The sequence below is a fragment of the Bombina bombina genome, chromosome 1, assembly GCF_027579735.1.
Source record: "Bombina bombina isolate aBomBom1 chromosome 1, aBomBom1.pri, whole genome shotgun sequence".
Lineage (NCBI taxonomy): Eukaryota > Metazoa > Chordata > Amphibia > Anura > Bombinatoridae > Bombina > Bombina bombina.
In genome coordinates, this window is record NC_069499.1 from 190,155,013 (window position 1) to 190,176,396 (window position 21,384).

A 21,384-nucleotide genomic window follows, 5' to 3' on the forward strand; every position below is an offset into this window, starting at 1 on the left:
TAGCACCTCAACGACAAAACCGGCTTCCTCCAATCACAGTGTGGCCTCACAAGATGGACGATCTGGGGTGCACACCATGATTGGAGAAAGCCGGTTTCGACATTGCTGAGGTAAGTAAAGAGGAGCTTCCGGCAGGGGATTGCCAGCACTGGTTTGCTAAAGAAAAAGGTAAGTATTTAAAAAAACAAAAACGCTGCATTGTAAGGTTAAATCAATGAAAGTGCCCCTGTTTTTAATAGTATTTTTAAAAACCGGGCACTCATTCATTAAACTTTACATTCACTTTAATAACCTATATACTGCTTATGTATTTCTTGTGTTTATGGTTTTGTGTTTAGGGATTAATTTGTGTGTGTTGTTCCTTTTAATGTGTTCCAGAAGATAGTTGCTGGTTTCATCAGTCACATAAAATAATTTGAAAAGATATAATGAGATAAACTGTGTCCAGTGCACTTACAAAGACTTAGAAAGCAGGATGACCATCTGTCCATGGTCCATGTCTTTAGATAATTAGAACTGGAGAGCGTTTTCAGGTGTAAACTTTGAAAATTCAGAGTGTATAAGTTAAAAAAAAAACTTGTTTGAACTTGGCCACTTTCCATGAAAGCATACCTAGGTAGGCACAGGAGCTAAGTTTCAACACATAGCAAGGTATATGCATGTTTAATAAATAGTGCACTAAAGAATATAGTCCCACATAAAGTAATCGACCGTCTGGTATCCTTCTTCTTATGGTAACCTAAAAGAAAAATAAGGACTGTAAATAGTGAAGTATGTACATTCGTATAAATGAAAAGCCATACTCACATCCTTTTAAGCTTATGACTTCGATCTAAAGTGTAATCTATTAATAAAAAGGACAAATCGTGACTCAGGTTTTTAACACCATGTATAACTGCTACACAATGAAATACAGACGCAGTATTTCCAGCATTAGTATAATCAGGAAGTGATATTTTTAGATTTAGAAATGTATATAGAAAATTAGATATTTAAAATAAAGAATTATTTTAAACCAGTAGACGTTAATTACATAAATGTCATTTAAAAACTTGACTTAGAAATATCCCTAAAAGTCAAATGTGCAGGATTAGAAGGAATTGCAGTGATCGGATGCATAATTACATCAAGCTAATATTATCAAAAATAAATTTATAGAGGAGAATTATTTGTCCTTTTCATTAATAAATTTGTTTTCAACCTATTCCATTCCTCTGTGTGCCTTTATGCCTGTGAAAGGAAGGCTAAGATTGCACTGTTACACTTTAGAGCTAAGTCATAAGCTCATGAAACTCCTCCATCCAGCTTTTGGGCAAGTGGGCAGCAGTATGCTACCTGCAGTTAACATTGCACAATTTGCTGACTGTGCAATGCCGCCCTCTGCTTCAGCACGCTCACAAGGGGGCTGTCAATTATCCCAATCCTATCGGAATAAGATGATTGGTATCTGCCACTCAAAGTGTTGGGGAGAGGTTAAAAGGGCAAGTCAACCTAAAAATTATTATTTCATATTTAGATAATGTATTTAACGATGTTGACAGCAAACTGTAGGCCAATTATGCTCTAAATATAGTTTGCAAATAAAACCATTTACTATTTCACCTCGGGACGTTTTGAAATGGCCGCCTGACCCCTCCTAACCTTACGTCACCCTCCAGCTCCACTGAGTGTTTCAAGTCGATCCTGCTCATTCCTCTATTTTGCGCATGAGCGGTTCTATGCGGCGCACCAGTGTCCCACAGCAGTTGGAGTGGTAATTGAAGTTATCAAAGTACAACGGTCGCAAAGCAGTTCTTACAACTTCAACTGCTATGGGACCGCTGTGCTTCTGATGACTTCAATTACCACATTGCTGCTGACAAAGGGTCACCTGGTAGTCACTGGAATGGTAGTCTTTGGCTGCCAGCCAGCATGTTATATTCAAGGTCTGCTTTTATCTGGATACTGATGTCAGACTAAATAGGAAAACGCTCATTGTAGTTCAACAAGATTTGTAGGTAACAGTAAAGTATAATTGCATCTTCATACACCAATGTAACAGATTGCACGTTATAGCAAAGCGATCAAGGCATACAGTGTTAAGTGGTTGTAGGGCTTTGCAAAAATAGACTAGCCCTTTGGGTTTACTAAAGGAGTTAAATTGCATTGCATTTAAAACTGGGGTGGTGCTGTTCTATCTGCACATGCCTACACCGGAAATCAAAAGAGTAATTACTGGAGCCAGAAGAGATCTGCTATATCTGCTTTGCTATAACGTGCAATCTGTTACATTGGTGTATGAAGATGCAATTATTCGTTACTGTTACCTACAAATCTTGTTCAACTACAATGAGCGTTTTCCTATTTAGTCTGACATCAGTATCCAGATAAAAGCAGACCTTGAATATAACATGCTGGCTGACAGCCGAAGACTACCATTCCAGTGACTACCAGGTGATCCTCAGCCTGGGGTCAACCCTGCGGCTGTCAGCAGCAATGTGGTAATTGAAGTCTTCAGAAGCACAGCTGTCCCACAGCAGTTGGAGTTGTAAGAACTAATGTGGGACTGCTGTACTTCTGATTACTTCAATTACCGCTCCAACTGCTGTGGGACACTGATGCGCCGCATAGAACAACCGCTATGGTACTGAGCGGTTTGTTTTCGTCCTGACTCCAAAACCGGCGCATTGCACATGCGCGAAACAGAGGAACGAGCAGGATCGACTTTGAACACTCAGTGGAGCTGGGGGGTGACGTCAGGACAGGAGGGGTCAGGCAGCCATTTCAAAATGGCCCGAGGTGAAATAGTAAGTGGTTTTACTTGCAAACTATATTTAGAGCATAATTGGCCAACAGTTTGTTGTCAACATCGTTAAATACATTATCTAAATATGTAATAATAATTTTTAGGTTGACTTGCCCTTTAAGTAGCATCAGTCTAAAGATCGCTGGTACTTAATTAGTATTTTAGGCTTGCTCTGAATGAGCCTGAAACGATGGGGCTCACTCATATATAGATAGACATATAGATTTGTGCATAGTAAGCATGTGATAAAGATAAAACTGAAACTCACCTCTGGTTCTGTGTAAGGAATACTTCAGAAGCTAGAAATGTGTGACCTGTAGATGTTTTCTCAGTGCTAATACAGAATAGTGATTTCAGCAAAGGCCAGAAACACATACAATACAGAAGTTTAAAAATATGAGTCATTTCAATGTATTTTTTTTTCAGGATGCAAATGTAAAACTGATTCGAGATCTCAGAGAGGAAATTAACAGGCTAAAAAATATGCTAAGGAACTTTGAAATGGTACGTATGGTACTGGTACTGGTATGGTACTGGTAATGGTACTGTTATCTCTCATCATGCATTTTATTAACTTACGCCTAGATTACGAGTTTTGTGCTATAGAGGGTGCGAAAAGTTGCATTATTTCACCCTCCATAGCGCTGCCATTACAAGTTTCTGAAAAGCTGCTTGTGCGTGCGATATGGTGGTGATTAGCTCCATACCACACAAAATCCAAGGGCTGAGAATACGTGTTCGTGCACGCTTTCCCCATAGACATCAATGTCTATGGGGAAAAAAATCTAACACCTGAAGCGCGGAATGAAAAGCTCCGTAACGCAACCCCATTGATGGCTAGGGGGAAAAAACTTACGTTTAAACCTAACACCCTGACATAAACCCCAAGTCTAAACACCCCTAATCTGCTGCCCCCGACATCGCAGACACCGAAATAGTTATTAACCCCTAATCTGCGCTCCCGACATTGCCACCACTAATAAAAGTTATTTACCCGGCATCGCCGCCAGTATGATAGCTATTAACCCCTATTCTCTCACACCCCAACATCGCCCACACTATAATAAAGCTATTAACCCCTATTCCGCCACTCCCCGACGTCGCCGCCACTAAATAAAGTTATTAACCTCTAAACCTCTGGCCTCCCACATCACCACCACTAAATAAACCTATTAACCCCTAAACCGCCGGCCACCCACATCACAAAAAACTAAATTAAACTATTAACCCCTAAACCTAACAACCCCCTAACTTTAAATTAAAATGACAATATCCCTATCTTAAAATAAATAAAAACTTACCTGTGAAATTAAAAAAAACAAAGTTTAAACTAACAATTAATCTAACATAACTATTATACTAAAATTAAAATAACTACCAATTAAATAAACTAAATTACACATATACTACTAAAAAAAATTAAATCTAAAATTACAAAAAATAAAAAATACTAAATTAAAAAAAATAACAAATGAAATTATTATAGCCCTATAAAAATAAAAAAGCCCCCCCAAAATAAAAAAAACCCTAGCCTACAATAAACTACAAAGGACCTTTTGTAGGGCATTGCCCTAAAAAAATCAGCTCTTTTACCTGTAAAAAAAATATGAAGACCCCCCCACAAGTAAAACCCGCCACCCAACCAACCCCCCAAATAAAAAAACCTAACTCTAACAAAAACCTAAGCTACCCATTGCCCTTAAAAGGGCATTTGTATGGACATTGCAAACATTTTTTTTTTGCAATGTGGGGGGGCTGGCGGTTCAGGGGTTAATAGGTTTATTTAGTGGCGGTGATGTGGGAGGCCAGATGTTTAGAGGTTATTTAGTGGCGGCGATGTCGGGGAGCGGCGGAATAGGGGTTATTAACTTTGTTATAGTGTCTGCGATGTTGGGGTGCGGGGGAATAGGGGTTAAAGTGAAAGTAAATCCTAGCGTTTTACAAACGCTAGGATTTACTATTGAAACAAATAAAGTACACTTTCATTCATGAAGTATAAGATACTTCATGTAGAAAGCTCCTTTATTTGATTCTACAGATCGCCGCTCTTAGCTCCTATAGCAGCGCATGGCTAAAAAATATTTTGGCTAAGAGGTGACGTTTTTATCTCTTAGTTAATAGCTGTTCGGTAAATCTGGCTCCCATGGCCGTGGACTGCTGTAGGAGCTAAGAGCGGCGATCGATTGAATCAAATAAAGGAGCTTTCTACATGAAATATCTTATACTTCATGAATGAAAGTGCCCTTTATTTGTTTCAATAGTAAATCCTAGCGTTTGTAAAACGCTAGGATTTACTTTCACTTTAATAACTTTATTATAGTGGCGGCGATGTCAGGAGCGGCGGAATAGGGGTTAATAACTTTTATTAGTGGCGGTGATGTCGGGAGCGGCAGATTAGGGGTTAATAAGTTTTAAAAAGTGTTTGCGATGCGGGAGGGCTTCGGTTTAGGGGTTAATAGGTTTATGGGTGTTAGTGTACTTTTTAACATTTTAGTTATGAGTTTTGTGAAACATTTTTGTCGCGCAAAACTCATAACTACTGCTTTAAGATAGCGGAATGAATCGTGTCGGTATAGGCTGTAACGCAAGCATTTTAGCATCACTGCACAACTTGTAATACCGGCGCTATGAAAATCCCATGCAAAAACGTCATTTTTTTTACTGCAGGATTGATGTTGCGTTACAGGCTAAAATGCTTGCGGACAAGACTCGTAATGGCTGCGTTACTGGGTTGTTGTTTTTTTTACCAAAGAGCTTTATTTGAAAATATATTGAAACAAAGGTACATGCACCATAAGTGCTAAATCAGGGTTTTCAACCTTCACCCTTACAGTCGATATAATGATACATGAAGAAATTAGAACAGATTACATGCAAGAGTTATAAATGGTATGCCCTGGGACCCACCTTGGGCATAGTTGTTAAGGTGCATGTCTACAGTGGAGTAACAAGCTCTGCCTTTTTCCACTTTTTTTGCATCCACTTTTTACTCCCCTAAATCTAGTGGCTGCGTTACTGTTTTTACACTGAAATTGACATTTTTTTCAGCGTTAAAACTATAACGCAAAACTCGTAATCTAGGTGCTTGTGACTAACTAAGAATCACTAGAATTAGAATTGTGTTTTTTTCTCTCATAAATAATAATAAAAAAAGGGATATTTACATTTTCTTAGTGTAATTTGATGCCTTATTTCTCTGTGAGTTAATGCTAAGAATTCCTTCCAAATCATATTTTATTTGGTTTAAATTGTGAATGTGAAGCATTTTATAAAGTGTATTTATATGTATTACAATTACATTACCCCTAACAGATGTAAAAAGGAAACTGAAGGAAAAAAAAAAAAAGATAGGAGAATTCTTTAGATACATAATGGTGTAAAATGTTAATACAGATTTTTTAACGTCTGATAGATGCTACATTCTCTTCTTCGTCTTCTTTCTCTTCTCTATCCTATCTCCTAATAAAGATAAAATTGAGGAAACTATTACCAGCATACACATTACTGCATTATATCTGATGTTAGCAATATAAAAGAATGTTGTCAGTTTGTATTTTCTATACCACTTATAATTGTAATGTCAACTTTGTATTATATTACTTAAATAAAGAAATTTATAAATAAAATAAAAAAAGATGGGAGATGTCAGAAGAACTGCTATGTTATATCATAAACCAATTAAAAGCGAGGACTCTAAAATGTATTTACAGTGTTCGATTACAGTATTTAGTGTCCTATTACGGTTTTTACAGTATCTCAGTACAGTAAAATAAAGGTGATTCACAATCTCATGGAGGGCGAAATATGCATTCGCTCTATTGTATGCACTGTAAGGCTATATATCAGGGTTGGAAAAAGTCTGTACTGGTCATGTTGCACAAATTTGTTATTGTTTAGTCATAAATTGTTACCACTGTAAACGTATAGTTTAAAAGTATACAATAAACATTAACATGTAATCCAAAAATAACTTTTAATCTGTTTTTCCTTGATCTAGAGAACAATCAGTCCTTCATTCAGTGATGAAAAAGAAGGGAATCTCACAGAAATAGTTCTTCAAAATGAAATGAAGGTAGGTGAGAGAGAAAAAAGACAGTGATTACATAAAATGACCTTGCCTTTAGACTTCTGACAATACATGTGGCTGTAGCCATCCATATTGCACATAAATATGTTTCTTGCATACATTTGATTAATTTTCAGCCTCGGTTAAACTGTTGTATTGGATGATCTTGTGTAAGTTGTACTAGATGGTGCCTTTAAGACAATCAGCTGTACATTTTCACATTTGGACTATAGTTTTTAAAGTACCTATGAAAATTTGACCCTCTCTAAATCATTTAAAGCCCGATGTGAATTTTGTCACAGAATTTGAGCATATATGTGAAAAAATGACTAATATTCTGTGACAGCTTGTAATTGGTCGGAATAAGCAGCCTCTTATTACAATAAAACTGGTACCAATATTACATATATACCAGTTTTACTGGCCTGTAAAAATAAACCATGACCCCTCCAACCTGTTATTAACCCTAACCCCTTGATGGTGATAAACCCTAACCTATGGGTTTAGAATATAAACTTGTATATATTTTATCATGTCTGCCACTCAGTTGTGTTGGGACTTTAGGCCTTTATAATTTTCTATGCCATGTATTGATTGGGCGGTAACTGCAGACAATGAATAAAGTGTGCTAGATTTATCTTTGCATCCCTGCTACATCACCCCTTACAGTTCACCCGCTGTTCTTGACCACTAACTACAACATATGTTAATTGGCAGATCGAGCAGCTCACCAAAGACTGGACAGACAAGTGGACCGACAAAGCAGCTATTATGGAGCAATACAATGTGGATATAAACAAAGGCAAAGCAGGACTGACCATAGACCCCTCTTTGCCTCATTTAATAGCAATGGATGATGATATCCTAAGTACGGCAGTAGTCATTTATCATCTCAGGGTATGTATCTAGTAACTCATGACTGACGACTATCGTGCAATGAACAGTGATTGTTATATCTTGTTAGATCATTAGGGACATATACATCATTTTTCTTTTCTGCTTCATGTTATACATGATATTTTAATATATACCACAGTTTGTTTTTGTTTTTTAAAATATTTTTACATGTTCTTGTCTTCATCAAAGTCACTTCTTTGTTTTTTAATTATGTAAGGTCTTGAGCTTGTCCATTTATACATCTATGGGAGTTGTCTCTAACAGCCAGTTATGATCACTTATGCACAAACATGCATTTGCTGTTAGATTCAATATCAAATGAAATGGCTTAAACATAACAGTGTTTTGTGAAATAATATATATGTTTAAAGGTACAGTAAACACCTTGTAATTACTAGACATTTCTGTTGTGTTGCAATATAATAATATATTACCCAAGTCTAAACTTCTTAAACAAAAATGACATCCCTTTTTCTACAATTGTTTTCCAATAGCCACATTCTACCCACCATTTGCCTTATTGGGAGTAGGCAATCTGGGCTTTAGTCTGCAGACAACAAGACTCTGTTAGTATAAAATGTATTGTTTTGCAGTTGTATCAGTTGAAACAATTTAGGGAAACTGTAGCAGGGTTAGTCTCGGTAAGTCAGCAGGGTGCATTTCAAGTTCTGAGAATGAGAAAATCCTCAAGTTTAATATCTATTTTTGTTCTATAATCTTGCTACATACAGTACAGTTAATGTAGGATACATCTATATTTCCATTGAATAGAAAGTTAAGATAAACATGAGTAAATTTAAGAGTTAAATAAAGAAAAATAAGGTACAGAGTAGGACAAAAAAGATCAAAGGTATTGTTGCCCCCTGCCCCAAACATAATAATGTCCCCCCATAATAAAATGAATCGCATAAGTCTCTTATGTCACTTTACACTAGTAAGGCCTCATAGTATTGTGTGCAGTTTTGGAGGTCATATCTCCTAAAATATATGAATATACTGGAATCTTTTCAGAGGAGGACTACTAAAATGATGGTATTAAAAATAAAAATGAAAAAGAAAGAATCAATGACATAAATGTGTACAGCTTAGAGGAGAGAAGAGAAATAGGGTGAGATGATAGAAACTTTCAAGTATATTTAGGGGCTTATTAAAGTATTTTTCCTAAAAAAGCAATTCTAGAACAAGGGCTCATGATCTCAAGTTAAAGTTAAGCAGGTTCAGTAGTAAACTGAAGAAACAGTTGGTCACAGAATTGGTGGTTGACTCATGGAATAATCTTTCATTAGAAGTGGTTAAGACGAACACTGTGGGGGAATTCAAGATTGCCTTTTATAAGCATAAAACTATCGTACAAGCAAACAAGCTTACACTTTATAGGGATTTTACGCAGACTTTTTGGGTTATGATTATTTGCCTTCAAAATCTATGGTTTTGTGCAACATATACAGCAAGAGAGTTCCTTGTTGTACAAACGTGCTGCTTAGTATGACTCACTGGTACCAAAATAGTGACTCAAGTGGATAAGATGTTTAGGCTTAGATATGAGGAGCAAAAGTCTGGGTGGGGGATTGCCCTATTCCTCCCCATTCCAGGTGCCCATGTATAGTGAGCTGATTTGTCAAAGAGATCTTTGTAAGAATATTATTTTTAATTTGATCCTGGATGGTATTGAGAACAAGTATATCTAATGGTAGTGAGGACCAGGAAAGCTGAACATTTGATGAAGGTTGTAAGTCTTGAAGGAGTATTTTAAACAGGGTGGAGGATACTGCAGTAATCATGATGGAATGTACACAAGTGCAACACCGATTTTTTTGTGTGTGTCCGGCACAATAATGGAACCAATTCTCACACTGGTTAATGAAATACAACATCGGATAAATGGAAGTGCAGGGAGTAAAATCCCTCTGCAGAATACTTGAGATAATGAAATTCGTATTAAGTTATCTACAGGAAGTTTGTTGTAATCAAATTATGTAGGACAAGTTTTCTCTTTGTGTCTGTACTCTCCCCGTTTGATGGCTGTAACTCAGTGTCTTATTCTGTTGTTCATGATACTTTTTTGTTGTTTATACTTTGTGTAAATTTGACAGCTTCCTTGTTACCATCAAGGAAGCAACTATTAATGTGTTAATATATTTAGATAAAGCATTAATATTCCTTCTTTCATATTCACATTTGTGTGTTATTTACTAGCATTAGCTATAGCCTATATAAAATGTAAAATTCAATATTTTCTTTTTGTTTAGGAAGGAATTACGAACATTGGAAGGAGTGAATCAGAACAAGACCAAGATATCGGTAAAGAGTAACATTTGTTTATGATTGCCAATTTGAGCTCTTAGTTTAAGTTCATATAGGCTGATGCCTTTTAAAACAGTGGCTCCTCTTAGACTATTACTGTATGATTTTATTTTACATGGCACAAATTAATCATGAAGCAGGGCTTCACAAATTAGTTTAAAATCTAGGGTTATCTAAAAAATGTAGGCTACAGACATTTGTGTGTGTGTGTATGTATGTATGTGTGTATATATATATATATAGATAGATAGATAGATGATAGATAGATAAATATATACAGTTTTCTTTCTAATGACATGATGAGTCCACGGACCATCTAATTAATATTGGGAATATCACTCCTGCCCAGCAGGAGGCGCCAAAGAGCACCACAGCACAGCTGTTAAATATCACCTCCCTTCCCTCTAACCCCAGTCATTCTCTTTGACTACGTTAGAGCAAGGAAGTGGTAAAGTTAGGTGTTAGTAATAGATTCTTTAAGCAAGATTTTATTATTTTTTAAGTAGTACAAGATTGGGGTGTAGCCGTAGTCCATAGCAGTCTCTCCAGTAGAGCAGTGGTGGCTTTAGAGCAATGGGAACTTGTGAGGCATAATTCTCACTGCGCCTCCCATGTAATTTATGCTACCCTAATCCCGATAGCCTGAGTAAGATTACTCAGTCTTTATCTTTTTCTCCACATGGCTATGTGAGGGAGAGGACCTCTCAAACCTGGTGAGCTGCCTTGCTGTCTGGCAGATTTAAGAGGTTAGTGCTGACTTATTATTCTGGGTCTGGGAAAAAAAACGATCTCAGAGGAAGTTGGAGCACTTTATTTACTTGCGACATAAATCCTCCTATAGATAAAAGGAGGGGACTTATACGACAGCACTTTAGGCAGGCACTGGGGCTGAGGAGATATTTTAGGCTCAGTATGAGGTGGTTTTTCACTGCTCCCGGCGGCTTAACTTTAGCATAAGATGCCGACCGGGAGATTTCTTTTTGAGACGCCCACGATGGGCGGAGCTATGTGAGGCAGCAATTTGGGTTGCGCGCCACTTTCTCAGCACTTCCTGATATCGGGAGGAATGAGAGTGTTATAAACATATTCCTCAGAGTGTTAAGACATGCGTTAGGACCGGACAGCGGTTCGTTATCAACTACAGCTGAGTTCTGGATCTTTTGCTGAGGGGATTGTAGCCGGTGTCAGCAGGGCAGGTAGGCACCTCAGCAAAGTTAAGCTGAGGTGTAGAGGTGTTCTGCAGTAGACAGTAACGTTTTTCTATTTTTATTAAAAAATGTAAGCTGTTTATTTGATTATTTCATTCATTGTGAGTCAGAATGGACCAAGAGGCCCTGCAAAATGTCACTTGTTCTTTATGTTTTGATGAGAGAACTTTAACTTATAGGGATAGATTTTTTTGTGAGCCAACATTTTGTAAGGCAGATGCTGTTCAGGAGTCTAATGACAATGTTCAATATATGCCGCAACTTTCTCCTCAGGTGTCCCAAATTTTATCGCCCACACATGCAGTGCCCTGCGCTTCCTCTCAAACGCTACCTGGAGTTACCTTGCAAGACATCACTTCCCTAATGTCATCGGCGGTATCTGATGCATTGTCTGCTTTTCCCATGCTGCAAGGAAAGTGCAAGAGTAAATATATTCAATCAGTGAATAAGGTTGCTGATACAGTAGTGGCTATTCCTGAATGTTTCTTCCCAGAAACCTGAAGAGGAAGATACTTCGGTAGTATCTGAGGGGGAAATTTCAGACTCAGACAGTGTAATACCTTTATCTGATACTGAAGTTGTTTCTTTCAGGTTTAAGCTTGAGCACCTCCGTTTGTTACTTAAGGAGGTTTTAGCTACCCTGGACGACTCCGACACTACCGTCATAGTCAATCCTAAAAAGTCCAGTAAACTAAACAAGTATTTTGACGTGCCCTCCATGGTGGAAGTATTTCCTGAACCAGATAGGGCTACAGAGATTATTGCTAAGAAATGGGAGAGAACGGGTATCCCTTTTTCTCCATCCCCTATTTTTAAAAAGATGTTTCCTATAGCAGACTCTATCAAGGAGTCTTGGCAGATGGTACCCAAGGTGGAAGGGGCAATTTTATTACAGATGCTTCCCTTCAGGTTATTAAGCTGGGAGCTAAGATTTCAGGCTTCGCCATATAGGCTCGCAGAGCGTTATGGTTAAAATCTTGGTCTGCGGATGTGTCATCTAAGTCTAAACTTTTGGCGATTCCTTACAAGGGAAAGACCTTGTTTGGACCCGGTTTGACGGAGATAATTTCTGATATTACGGGAGGTAAGGGTCATTCCCTCAGGATAAGAGAAATAAACAAAAAGGAAGTTAGAGTAATTTTCGTTCCATTCGATATTTCAAGGGAAAACCTTCCACTCTCTCTTCCAAGCAGGAGCAGTCCAAGCCTTCCTGGAGACCCATTCTGTCTTGGAACAGGGGAAAGCAATCCAAGAAGCCTGCTGTTGAGTCAAAGACAGCATGAAAGGCCTGCCTCCGATCCGGGACCGGATTTTGTGGGGGGCAGGCTTTCCTTCTTCACTCAGGCTTGGGTTTGAGATGTTAAAGATCCCTGGACGGTGGACATTGTGTCCCAGGTATACAAACTAGAGTTCAAGACCTTTCCTCCCAGGGGCAGGTTTTTGCTTTCAAGATTATCTGTAGACCAGACAAAAAGAGAGGCGTTCTTACACTGTGTACTAGACCTCTCCGACCTGGGAGTGATAGTTCCTGTTCCAATGCAGGAACGAGGTCTGGGATTCTATTCCAATCTGTTCGTGGTTCCCAAGAAGGAGGGAACCTTAAGACCAATTTTAGATCTCAAAAGTCTAAACAAGTTTCTCAGAGTGCCGTCCTTCTCATCCACAGGGACCATCACAAGTTTCTAAGGTTTGCTTTTCTAGACAAACACTTCCAGTTCATGGCTCTTTCATTCGGCCTTGCCACAGCTCCCAGCATTTTCTCAAAGGTTCTGGGATCCCTGCTGGCGGTGCTCCGATTGCGGGGCATTGCAGTTGCACCTTATCTGGACGACATTCTGGTTCAAGTGCCTTCTTTTCAACAAGCAAGATCACACACGGAAATGTTATCTATCCTGCGGTTTCATGGATGGAAGGTGCATTTGGAAAAGAGTTCTTTAGTTCCAACTACCAGGGTAGTTTTCTTGGGAACCATAATAGACTCCTTATCAATGAAAATATTTCTGACAGAAGTCAGGAAATCAAAGATTTTTGATTCTTGCCTAGCACTTCAGTCCTCTCCTCGGCCGTCAGTGGCTCAGTGCATGGACGTAATTGTGCTGATGGTAGCGGCAATGGACATCATCCCGTTTGCCCGTTTCCACCTCAGACCTCTGCAGCTAAGCATGCTCAAGCAGTGGAACAGATATTATGCGGATCTGTCTCCGCAATTACAGCTGGAGCAGGAGACAAGGGATTCTCTACTTTTGTGGTTGTCTCAGGATCATCTCTCCCAGGGAACCTGCTTTCGCAGACCCTTTTGGGTGATTGTGACAACAGACGCCAGCCTTCTGGTAGGGGGAGCAGTCTGGGGCTCCCTAAAGGCTCAGGGAACATGGACTCGGTCGGAGGCTGTTCTACCCATAAACATTCTAGAGCTGAGAGCAATCTTCAATGCTTTTCTGGCCTGGCCTCAGTTAGCCTCTGCCCGGTTCATCAGGTTCCAGTTGGACAATATAACCTCAGTGGCTAACATCAACCATCAGGGAGGAACTCGGAGTTCCTTGGCCATGACAGAGGCAGCCAAGATCATTCAGTGGGCGGAGACCCACAATTGCCGTCTGTCTGCGATCCACATTCCAGAAGTGGACAACTGGAAGGCGGACTTCCTAAGCAGACAGACCTTTCATCCGGGGGAGTGGGAACTCCATCCGGAAGCGTTTTCCAGCCTGATTCTCAAATGTGGTCAGCCGGAATTGCATCTCATGGCATCTCTGCAGAATGCCAAGCTTCCGAGGTACGTATCAAGATCAAGGGACCCTCAGGCTGTACTGATAGACGCTCTAGTGGTACCTTGGAATTTCAGTCTTGCATACCTTTTTCCTACATTTGCTCTTCTACCTCGAATCATTGCTTGAATCAAGCAGGAGAGGGCGTCGGTGATCCTCATTGCACCGGCGTGGCCTCACAGGATTTGGTATGCAGACCTGGTGGACATGTCATCTCTTCCACCTTGGAGACTTCCGTTGAAGGACCTTCTACTTCAAGGACCCTTCCTTCATCCAAAACTAGTTTCTCTGAAGCTGACTGCTTGGAGATTGAATGCTTAATTTTATCTAAGCGTGGTTTTTCTGAGCAGGTCATTGAGACTATGATTCAGGCTAGTAAACCTATGACTAGAAAGATTTACCATAAGATATGGTGTAAATATCTATATTGGTGTGAATCCAAGGGCTAATCTTGGAGTAGAGTTTGGATTTCTAGAATTCTGTCCTTTCTCCAAGAAGGTTTGGAGAAGGGTTTATCTGCAAGTTCCATAAAGAGTCAAATATCTGCCTTGTCTATTTTGTTACATAAACGTCTTTTGTCAGGCCTTGGTCAGGATCAGGCCTGTTTTCAAACCAGTTACTCCTCCCTGGAGTCTTTATTTAGTTCTTAAAGTTCTTCAAGGGGCTCCGTTTGAGCTGATGCATTCCTTAGATATTAAGTTGTTATCTTGGAAAGTTTTGTTTCTTGTTGCTATTTCATCTGCTTGTAGAGTGTCAGAGCTCTCGGCATTACAGTATGAGTCTCCTTACCTTATTTTTCATTCGGGTAAGGTGGTTTTACGTACTAAATTAGGGTTTCTCTCTAAAGTAGTTTCAGACCGGAACATTAATCAGGAGGTTGTTGTTCCTTCCTTGTGTCCGAATCCTCCTTCTCAGAAGGAACGGCTTCTGCACAATCTAGACGTGGTACGTGTATTAAAATTCTATTTGTAGGCGACTAAGGATTTTCATCAGTCTTCTGCTCTATTTGTGGTTTTCTCTGGGAAACGTAAGGGACAGAAAGCTACGGCTACTTCTCTTTCTTTATGGCTGAAGAGTATCATTCGCTTTGCCTATGAAACTGCTGGACAGCAGCCTCCTGAGAGAGTTACGGCTCATTCTACGAGGGCTGTTTCCTCTTCCTGGGAAGGCTGCAACTTGGTCCTCTACTTCACACTTTTTCAAAATTCTATAAATTTTACACTTTTGCCTCAGCTGAGGCTGCTTTTGGGAGAAAGGTTCTGCAAGCAGTGGTGCCTTCCGTTTAGGTTCCCTGTCTTGTCCCTCCCTTATCATCTGTTTACTCTAGCTTGGGTATTGATTCCCAATAGTAATTAGATGATCCGTTGACTCATCGTGTGATTAGAAAGAAAACAAAATTTTATGTTTACCTGATAAATTTATTTTTTGACACGATGAGTCCACGGCCCACCCTGTTCTTAAGACAGGTTGTTGGTATGTTATAAACTTCAGACACCTCTGCACCTTTTTGCTTCCTTTCTCTCGTTTACTTCGGTCGAATGACTGGGGTTAGAGGGAAGGGATGTGATATTTAACAGCTTCGCTGTGGTGTCACCTCCTGCTATGCAGGAGTGATTCCCTATAGTAAAAAGATGATCCGTGGACTCATTGTGTCAAGAAATAAATACATTTATCAGGTAAGCATAATTTTTGTTTTCTACATATACATGTATATTATTATTCATGTAAACACACACATATTAACTCCTTGGCACTGGGTTACTCTCAGAGCCTTTATTAACCTCTTGGCACACAGGACCCTCATTAAATCTTTGTTTCCCTTTTGATACATCTTTTTGTATCACATTTGGCAGCAACCGCTTCTGCTACACAGAGAACAGGAAGAAACCAAGGCCTAGATTTAGAGTTCGGCGGTAGCCGTCAAAACCAGCGTTAGAGGCTCCTAACGCTGGTTTTGGCCGCCCGCTGGTATTTGGAGTCAGTGATTAAAGGGTCTAACGCTCACTTTTCAGCCGCGACTTTTCCATACCGCAGATCCCCCTACGCCATTTGCGTAGCCTATCTTTTCAATGGGATCTTTCTAACGCTGGTATTTAGAGTCGTTTCTGCAGTGAGCGTTAGAGCTCTAACGACAAAATTCCAGCCGCCTGAAAAAAGCAGGAGTTAAGAGCTTTCTGGCTAACGCCGGTTTCTAAAGCTCTTAACTACTGTACCCTAAAGTACACTAACACCCATAAACTACCTATGTACCCCTAAACCGAGGTCCCCCCACATCGCCGCCACTCGATTAAAATTTTTAACCCCTAATCTGCCGACCGCCACCTACGTTATACTTATGTACCCCTAATCTGCTGCCCCTAACCCCGCCGACCCCTATATTATATTTATTAACCCCTAACTTGCCCCCCACAACATCGCCGCAAGCTACTTAAAATAATTAACCCCTAATCTTCCGACCGCAAATCGCCGCCACCTACGTTATCCCTATGTACCCCTAATCTGCTGCCCTAACATCGCCGACCCCTATGTTATATTTATTAACCCCTAATCTGCCCCCCACAACGTCGCCAACACCTACCTACACTTATTAACCCCTAATCTGCCGAGCGGACCTGAGCGCTACTATAATAAATGTATTAACCCCTAATCCGCCTCACTAACCCTATCATAAATAGTATTAACCCCTAATCTGCCCTCCCTAACATCGCCGACACCTAACTTCAATTATTAACCCCTAATCTGCCGACCGGAGCTCACCGCTATTCTAATAAATGTATTAACCCCTAAAGCTAAGTCTAACCCTAACACTAACACCCCCCTAAGTTAAATATAATTTTTATCTAACGAAATAAATTAACTCTTATTAAATAACTTATTCCTATTTAAAGCTAAATACTTACCTGTAAAATAAATCCTAATATAGCTACAATATAAATTACATTTATATTATAGCTATTTTAGGATTAATATTTATTTTACAGGCAACTTTGTAATTATTTTAACCAGGTACAATAGCTATTAAATAGTTAAGAACTATTTAATAGTTACCTAGTTAAAATAATTACAAATTTACCTGTAAAATAAATCCTAACCTAAGTTATAATTAAACCTAACACTACCCTATCAATAAAATAATTAAATAAACTACCTACAATTACCTACAATTAACCTAACACTACACTATCAATAAATTAATTAAACACAATTGCTACAAATAAATACAATTAAATAAACTATCTAAAGTACAAAAAATAAAAAAGAACTAAGTTACAGAAAATAAAAAAATATTTACAAACATAAGAAAAATATTACAACAATTTTAAACTAATTACACCTACTCTAAGCCCCCTAATAAAATAACAAAGACCCCCAAAATAAAAAATTCCCTACCCTATTCTAAAATACAAAAATTACAAGCTCTTTTACCTTACCAGCCCTGAACAGGGCCCTTTGCGGGGCATGCCCCAAGAATTTCAGCTCTTTTGCCTGTAAAAAAAAACATACAATACCCCCCCCCCCCAACATTACAACCCACCACCCACATACCCCTAATCTAACCCAAACCCCCTTAAATAAACCTAACACTAATCCCCTGAAGATCTTCCTACCTTGTCTTCACCATCCAGGTATCACCGATCCGTCCTGGCTCCAAGATCTTCATCCAACCCAAGCGGGGGTTGGCGATCCATAATCCGGTGCTCCAAAGTCTTCCTCCTATCCGGCAAGAAGAGGACATCCGGACCGGCAAACATCTTCTCCAAGCGGCATCTTCTATGTTCTTCCATCCGATGACGACCGGCTCCATCTTGAAGACCTCCAGCGCGGATCCATCCTCTTCTTCCGACGACTAGACGACGAATGACGGTTCCTTTAAGGGACGTCATCCAAGATGGCGTCCCTCGAATTCCGATTGGCTGATAGGATTCTATCAGCCAATCGGAATTAAGGTAGGAATATTCTGATTGGCTGATGGAATCAGCCAATCAGAATCAAGTTCAATCCGATTGGCTGATCCAATCAGCCAATCAGATTGAGCTCGCATTCTATTGGCTGTTCCGATCAGCCAATAGAATGCGAGCTCAATCTGATTGGCTGATTGGATCAGCCAATCGGATTGAACTTGATTCTGATTGGCTGATTCCATCAGCCAATCAGAATATTCCTACCTTAATTCCGATTGGCTGATAGAATCCTATCAGCCAATCGGAATTCGAGGGACGCCATCTTGGATGACGTCCCTTAAAGGAACCGTCATTCGTCGTCTAGTCGTCGGAAGAAGAGGATGGATCCGCGCTGGAGGTCTTCAAGATGGAGCCGGTCGTCATCGGATGGAAGAACATAGAAGATGCCGCTTGGAGAAGATGTTTGCCGGTCCGGATGTCCTCTTCTTGCCGGATAGGAGGAAGACTTTGGAGCACCGGATTATGGATCGCCAACCCCCGCTTGGGTTGGATGAAGATCTTGGAGCCAGGACGGATCGGTGATACCTGGATGGTGAAGACAAGGTAGGAAGATCTTCAGGGGATTAGTGTTAGGTTTATTTAAGGGGGTTTGGGTTAGATTAGGGGTATGTGGGTGGTGGGTTGTAATGTTGGGGGGGGGGTATTGTATGTTTTTTTTTACAGGCAAAAGAGCTGAAATTCTTGGGGCATGCCCCGCAAAGGGCCCTGTTCAGGGCTGGTAAGGTAAAAGAGCTTGTAATTTTTGTATTTTAGAATAGGGTAGGGAATTTTTTATTTTGGGGGTCTTTGTTATTTTATTAGGGGGCTTAGAGTAGGTGTAATTAGTTTAAAATTGTTGTAATATTTTTCTTATGTTTGTAAATATTTTTTTATTTTCTGTAACTTAGTTCTTTTTTATTTTTTGTACTTTAGATAGTTTATTTAATTGTATTTATTTGTAGCAATTGTGTTTAATTAATTTATTGATAGTGTAGTGTTAGGTTAATTGTAGGTAATTGTAGGTAGTTTATTTAATTATTTTATTGATAGGGTAGTGTTAGGTTTAATTATAACTTAGGTTAGGATTTATTTTACAGGTAAATTTGTAATTATTTTAACTAGGTAACTATTAAATAGTTCTTAACTATTTAATAGCTATTGTACCTGGTTAAAATAATTACAAAGTTGCCTGTAAAATAAATATTAATCCTAAAATAGCTATAATATAAATGTAATTTATATTGTAGCTATATTAGGATTTATTTTACAGGTAAGTATTTAGCTTTAAATAGGAATAAGTTATTTAATAAGAGTTAATTTATTTCGTTAGATAAAAATTATATTTAACTTAGGGGGGTGTTAGTGTTAGGGTTAGACTTAGCTTTAGGGGTTAATACATTTATTAGAATAGCGGTGAGCTCCGGTCGGCAGATTAGGGGTTAATAATTGAAGTTAGGTGTCGGCGATGTTAGGGAGGGCAGATTAGGGGTTAATACTATTTATGATAGGGTTAGTGAGGCGGATTAGGGGTTAATACATTTATTATAGTAGCGCTCAGGTCCGCTCGGCAGATTAGGGGTTAATAAGTGTAGGTAGGTGTCGGCGGCGTTGTGGGGGGCAGATTAGGGGTTAATAAATATAACATAGGGGTCGGCGATGTTAGGGCAGCAGATTAGGGGTACATAGGGATAACGTAGGTGGCGGCGGTTTACGGAGCGGCAGATTAGGGGTTAAAAGTGTAATGCAGGGGTCAGCGATAGCGGGGGCGGCAGATTAGGGGTTAATAAGTGTAAGGTTAGGGGTGTTTAGACTCGGGGTACATGTTAGAGTGTTAGGTGCAGACGTAGGAAGTGTTTCCCCATAGGAAACAATGGGGCTGCGTTAGGAGCTGAACGCTGCTTTTTTGCAGGTGTTAGGTTTTTTTTCAGCTCAAACAGCCCCATTGTTTCCTATGGGAGAATCGTGCACGAGCACGTTTTTGAGGCCGGCCGCGTCCGTAAGCAACTCTGGTATCGAGAGTTGCATTTGCGGTAAATATGCTCTACGCTCCTTTTTTGGAGCCTAACGCAGCATTTGTTTTAACTCTCGATACCAGAGTTAAATTTATGGTGCGGCCAGAAAAAAACCCGCGGAGCGTTAACAGCCCTTTTACCGCCAAACTCCAAATCTAGCCGCAAGTGAGAAGGCAAGGAGGTGTTCTGTAGGGGAGTGGCAGCGAATAATTGCTCAGAGTTTACATTCTCTCAATGGTGGTTGGACTTCAGGTGTGCATGATGTCATAGACGGTGATAATCAGATCATGAGACTGAGTGGATATGTGCCCATCAGCTCTGATTCCATCTACCCTACCATATTTCTTGTTGGCCCCTTTACAGTGTACGTTATCCTTGCCTTTCTTCCTGCCTCTCTCTGACCTGGCTGAAACATCTTTGTAGCAGCCAGGTCGGTCGCCTTAACACAGGTGGTTAAAAAAATCAACATTATAACATTTGAAGCTCTATGGGATATGATTGCATGATATGTTACTTCTGCTTTAAAGAGAACTTGGAACTCTTGGACCATCTAGTTTCACACACCTTTATTTTTAAAGGTAAAGAGCCCGACATAAAATATTAAAAAAAAAAAAAAAAACAGACAAAAAGGGCATTATTATTTGTTTTATTTACTTTTTGTGTTTATTATGTTTGTTATAAGTTAAAATACAAATTTCAGACAGAGCATGCAAATTTCTTTTTTCTTAGCTTATTTTCATGGCAGCATACCTAGGTTGGCCCAGGAGACTGCCAGTTGCGCTCGCATCCTCAAAAAGAATGTTGGGGGAAAACACGCAACCGCCCACAAGAAATTAAAAAAAAACCTAACCGTCCGCACAAAGTATAAACAAAAAAAACATAAACTCCATCATGAAGTATTAACAAACATCAAAACCTCCAACATCGCAAAATAATAAAGTAATTAACCCCAATACACAAATAACATAATTAAAATATTAACCCTCTAATCGCCAACCCCCACATTGCAGTAAACCTAATTAACCTATTAACCCCTAAACCGACAAACCCCCACATCACAATAAACCTAATTAACCTATTAACTCCTAAACCGCAAACCCCCCACAACGCAAATAACTAATTTAATTACTAAGCCCCCTAGCCTAACACCCCCTAAATTAAACCCCATTCTTAGTTACACTTAAAAAAAACCTAACATTAAATTACAAAAAAATAAAACCTAATCCATATGAAAATAAAAAAGCCCCCCTAATCTAAACTACCAATAGCCCTTAAAAGGGCCTTTTGTAGGGCATTGCCCTAAGTTAAACAGCTCTTTTACAATTTAAAAATACTAAGTCCTCCCACATAGCTAATAATTAGTCCCTCTTATCTAGGAAACCAAGGAGTGATATGACATTTGATTA

The 21,384-nt window shown here is 39.3% G+C and overlaps 1 protein-coding gene across 2 annotated transcripts in view; it reads left to right on the top strand.

The window, feature by feature from the left end:
* Nucleotides 1-21,384, top strand: part of STARD9 (StAR related lipid transfer domain containing 9) — a 511,030-nt gene that overhangs the window by 328,316 nt on the left and 161,330 nt on the right. For both annotated transcript variants that reach the window (XM_053697793.1, XM_053697794.1), the window contains exons 14-17: nucleotides 3,212-3,289; nucleotides 6,783-6,857; nucleotides 7,569-7,748; nucleotides 9,998-10,049. In XM_053697793.1, the coding sequence (XP_053553768.1) occupies nucleotides 3,212-3,289; nucleotides 6,783-6,857; nucleotides 7,569-7,748; nucleotides 9,998-10,049 (385 nt within the window). The remainder of the gene's footprint in view (nucleotides 1-3,211; nucleotides 3,290-6,782; nucleotides 6,858-7,568; nucleotides 7,749-9,997; nucleotides 10,050-21,384) is intronic.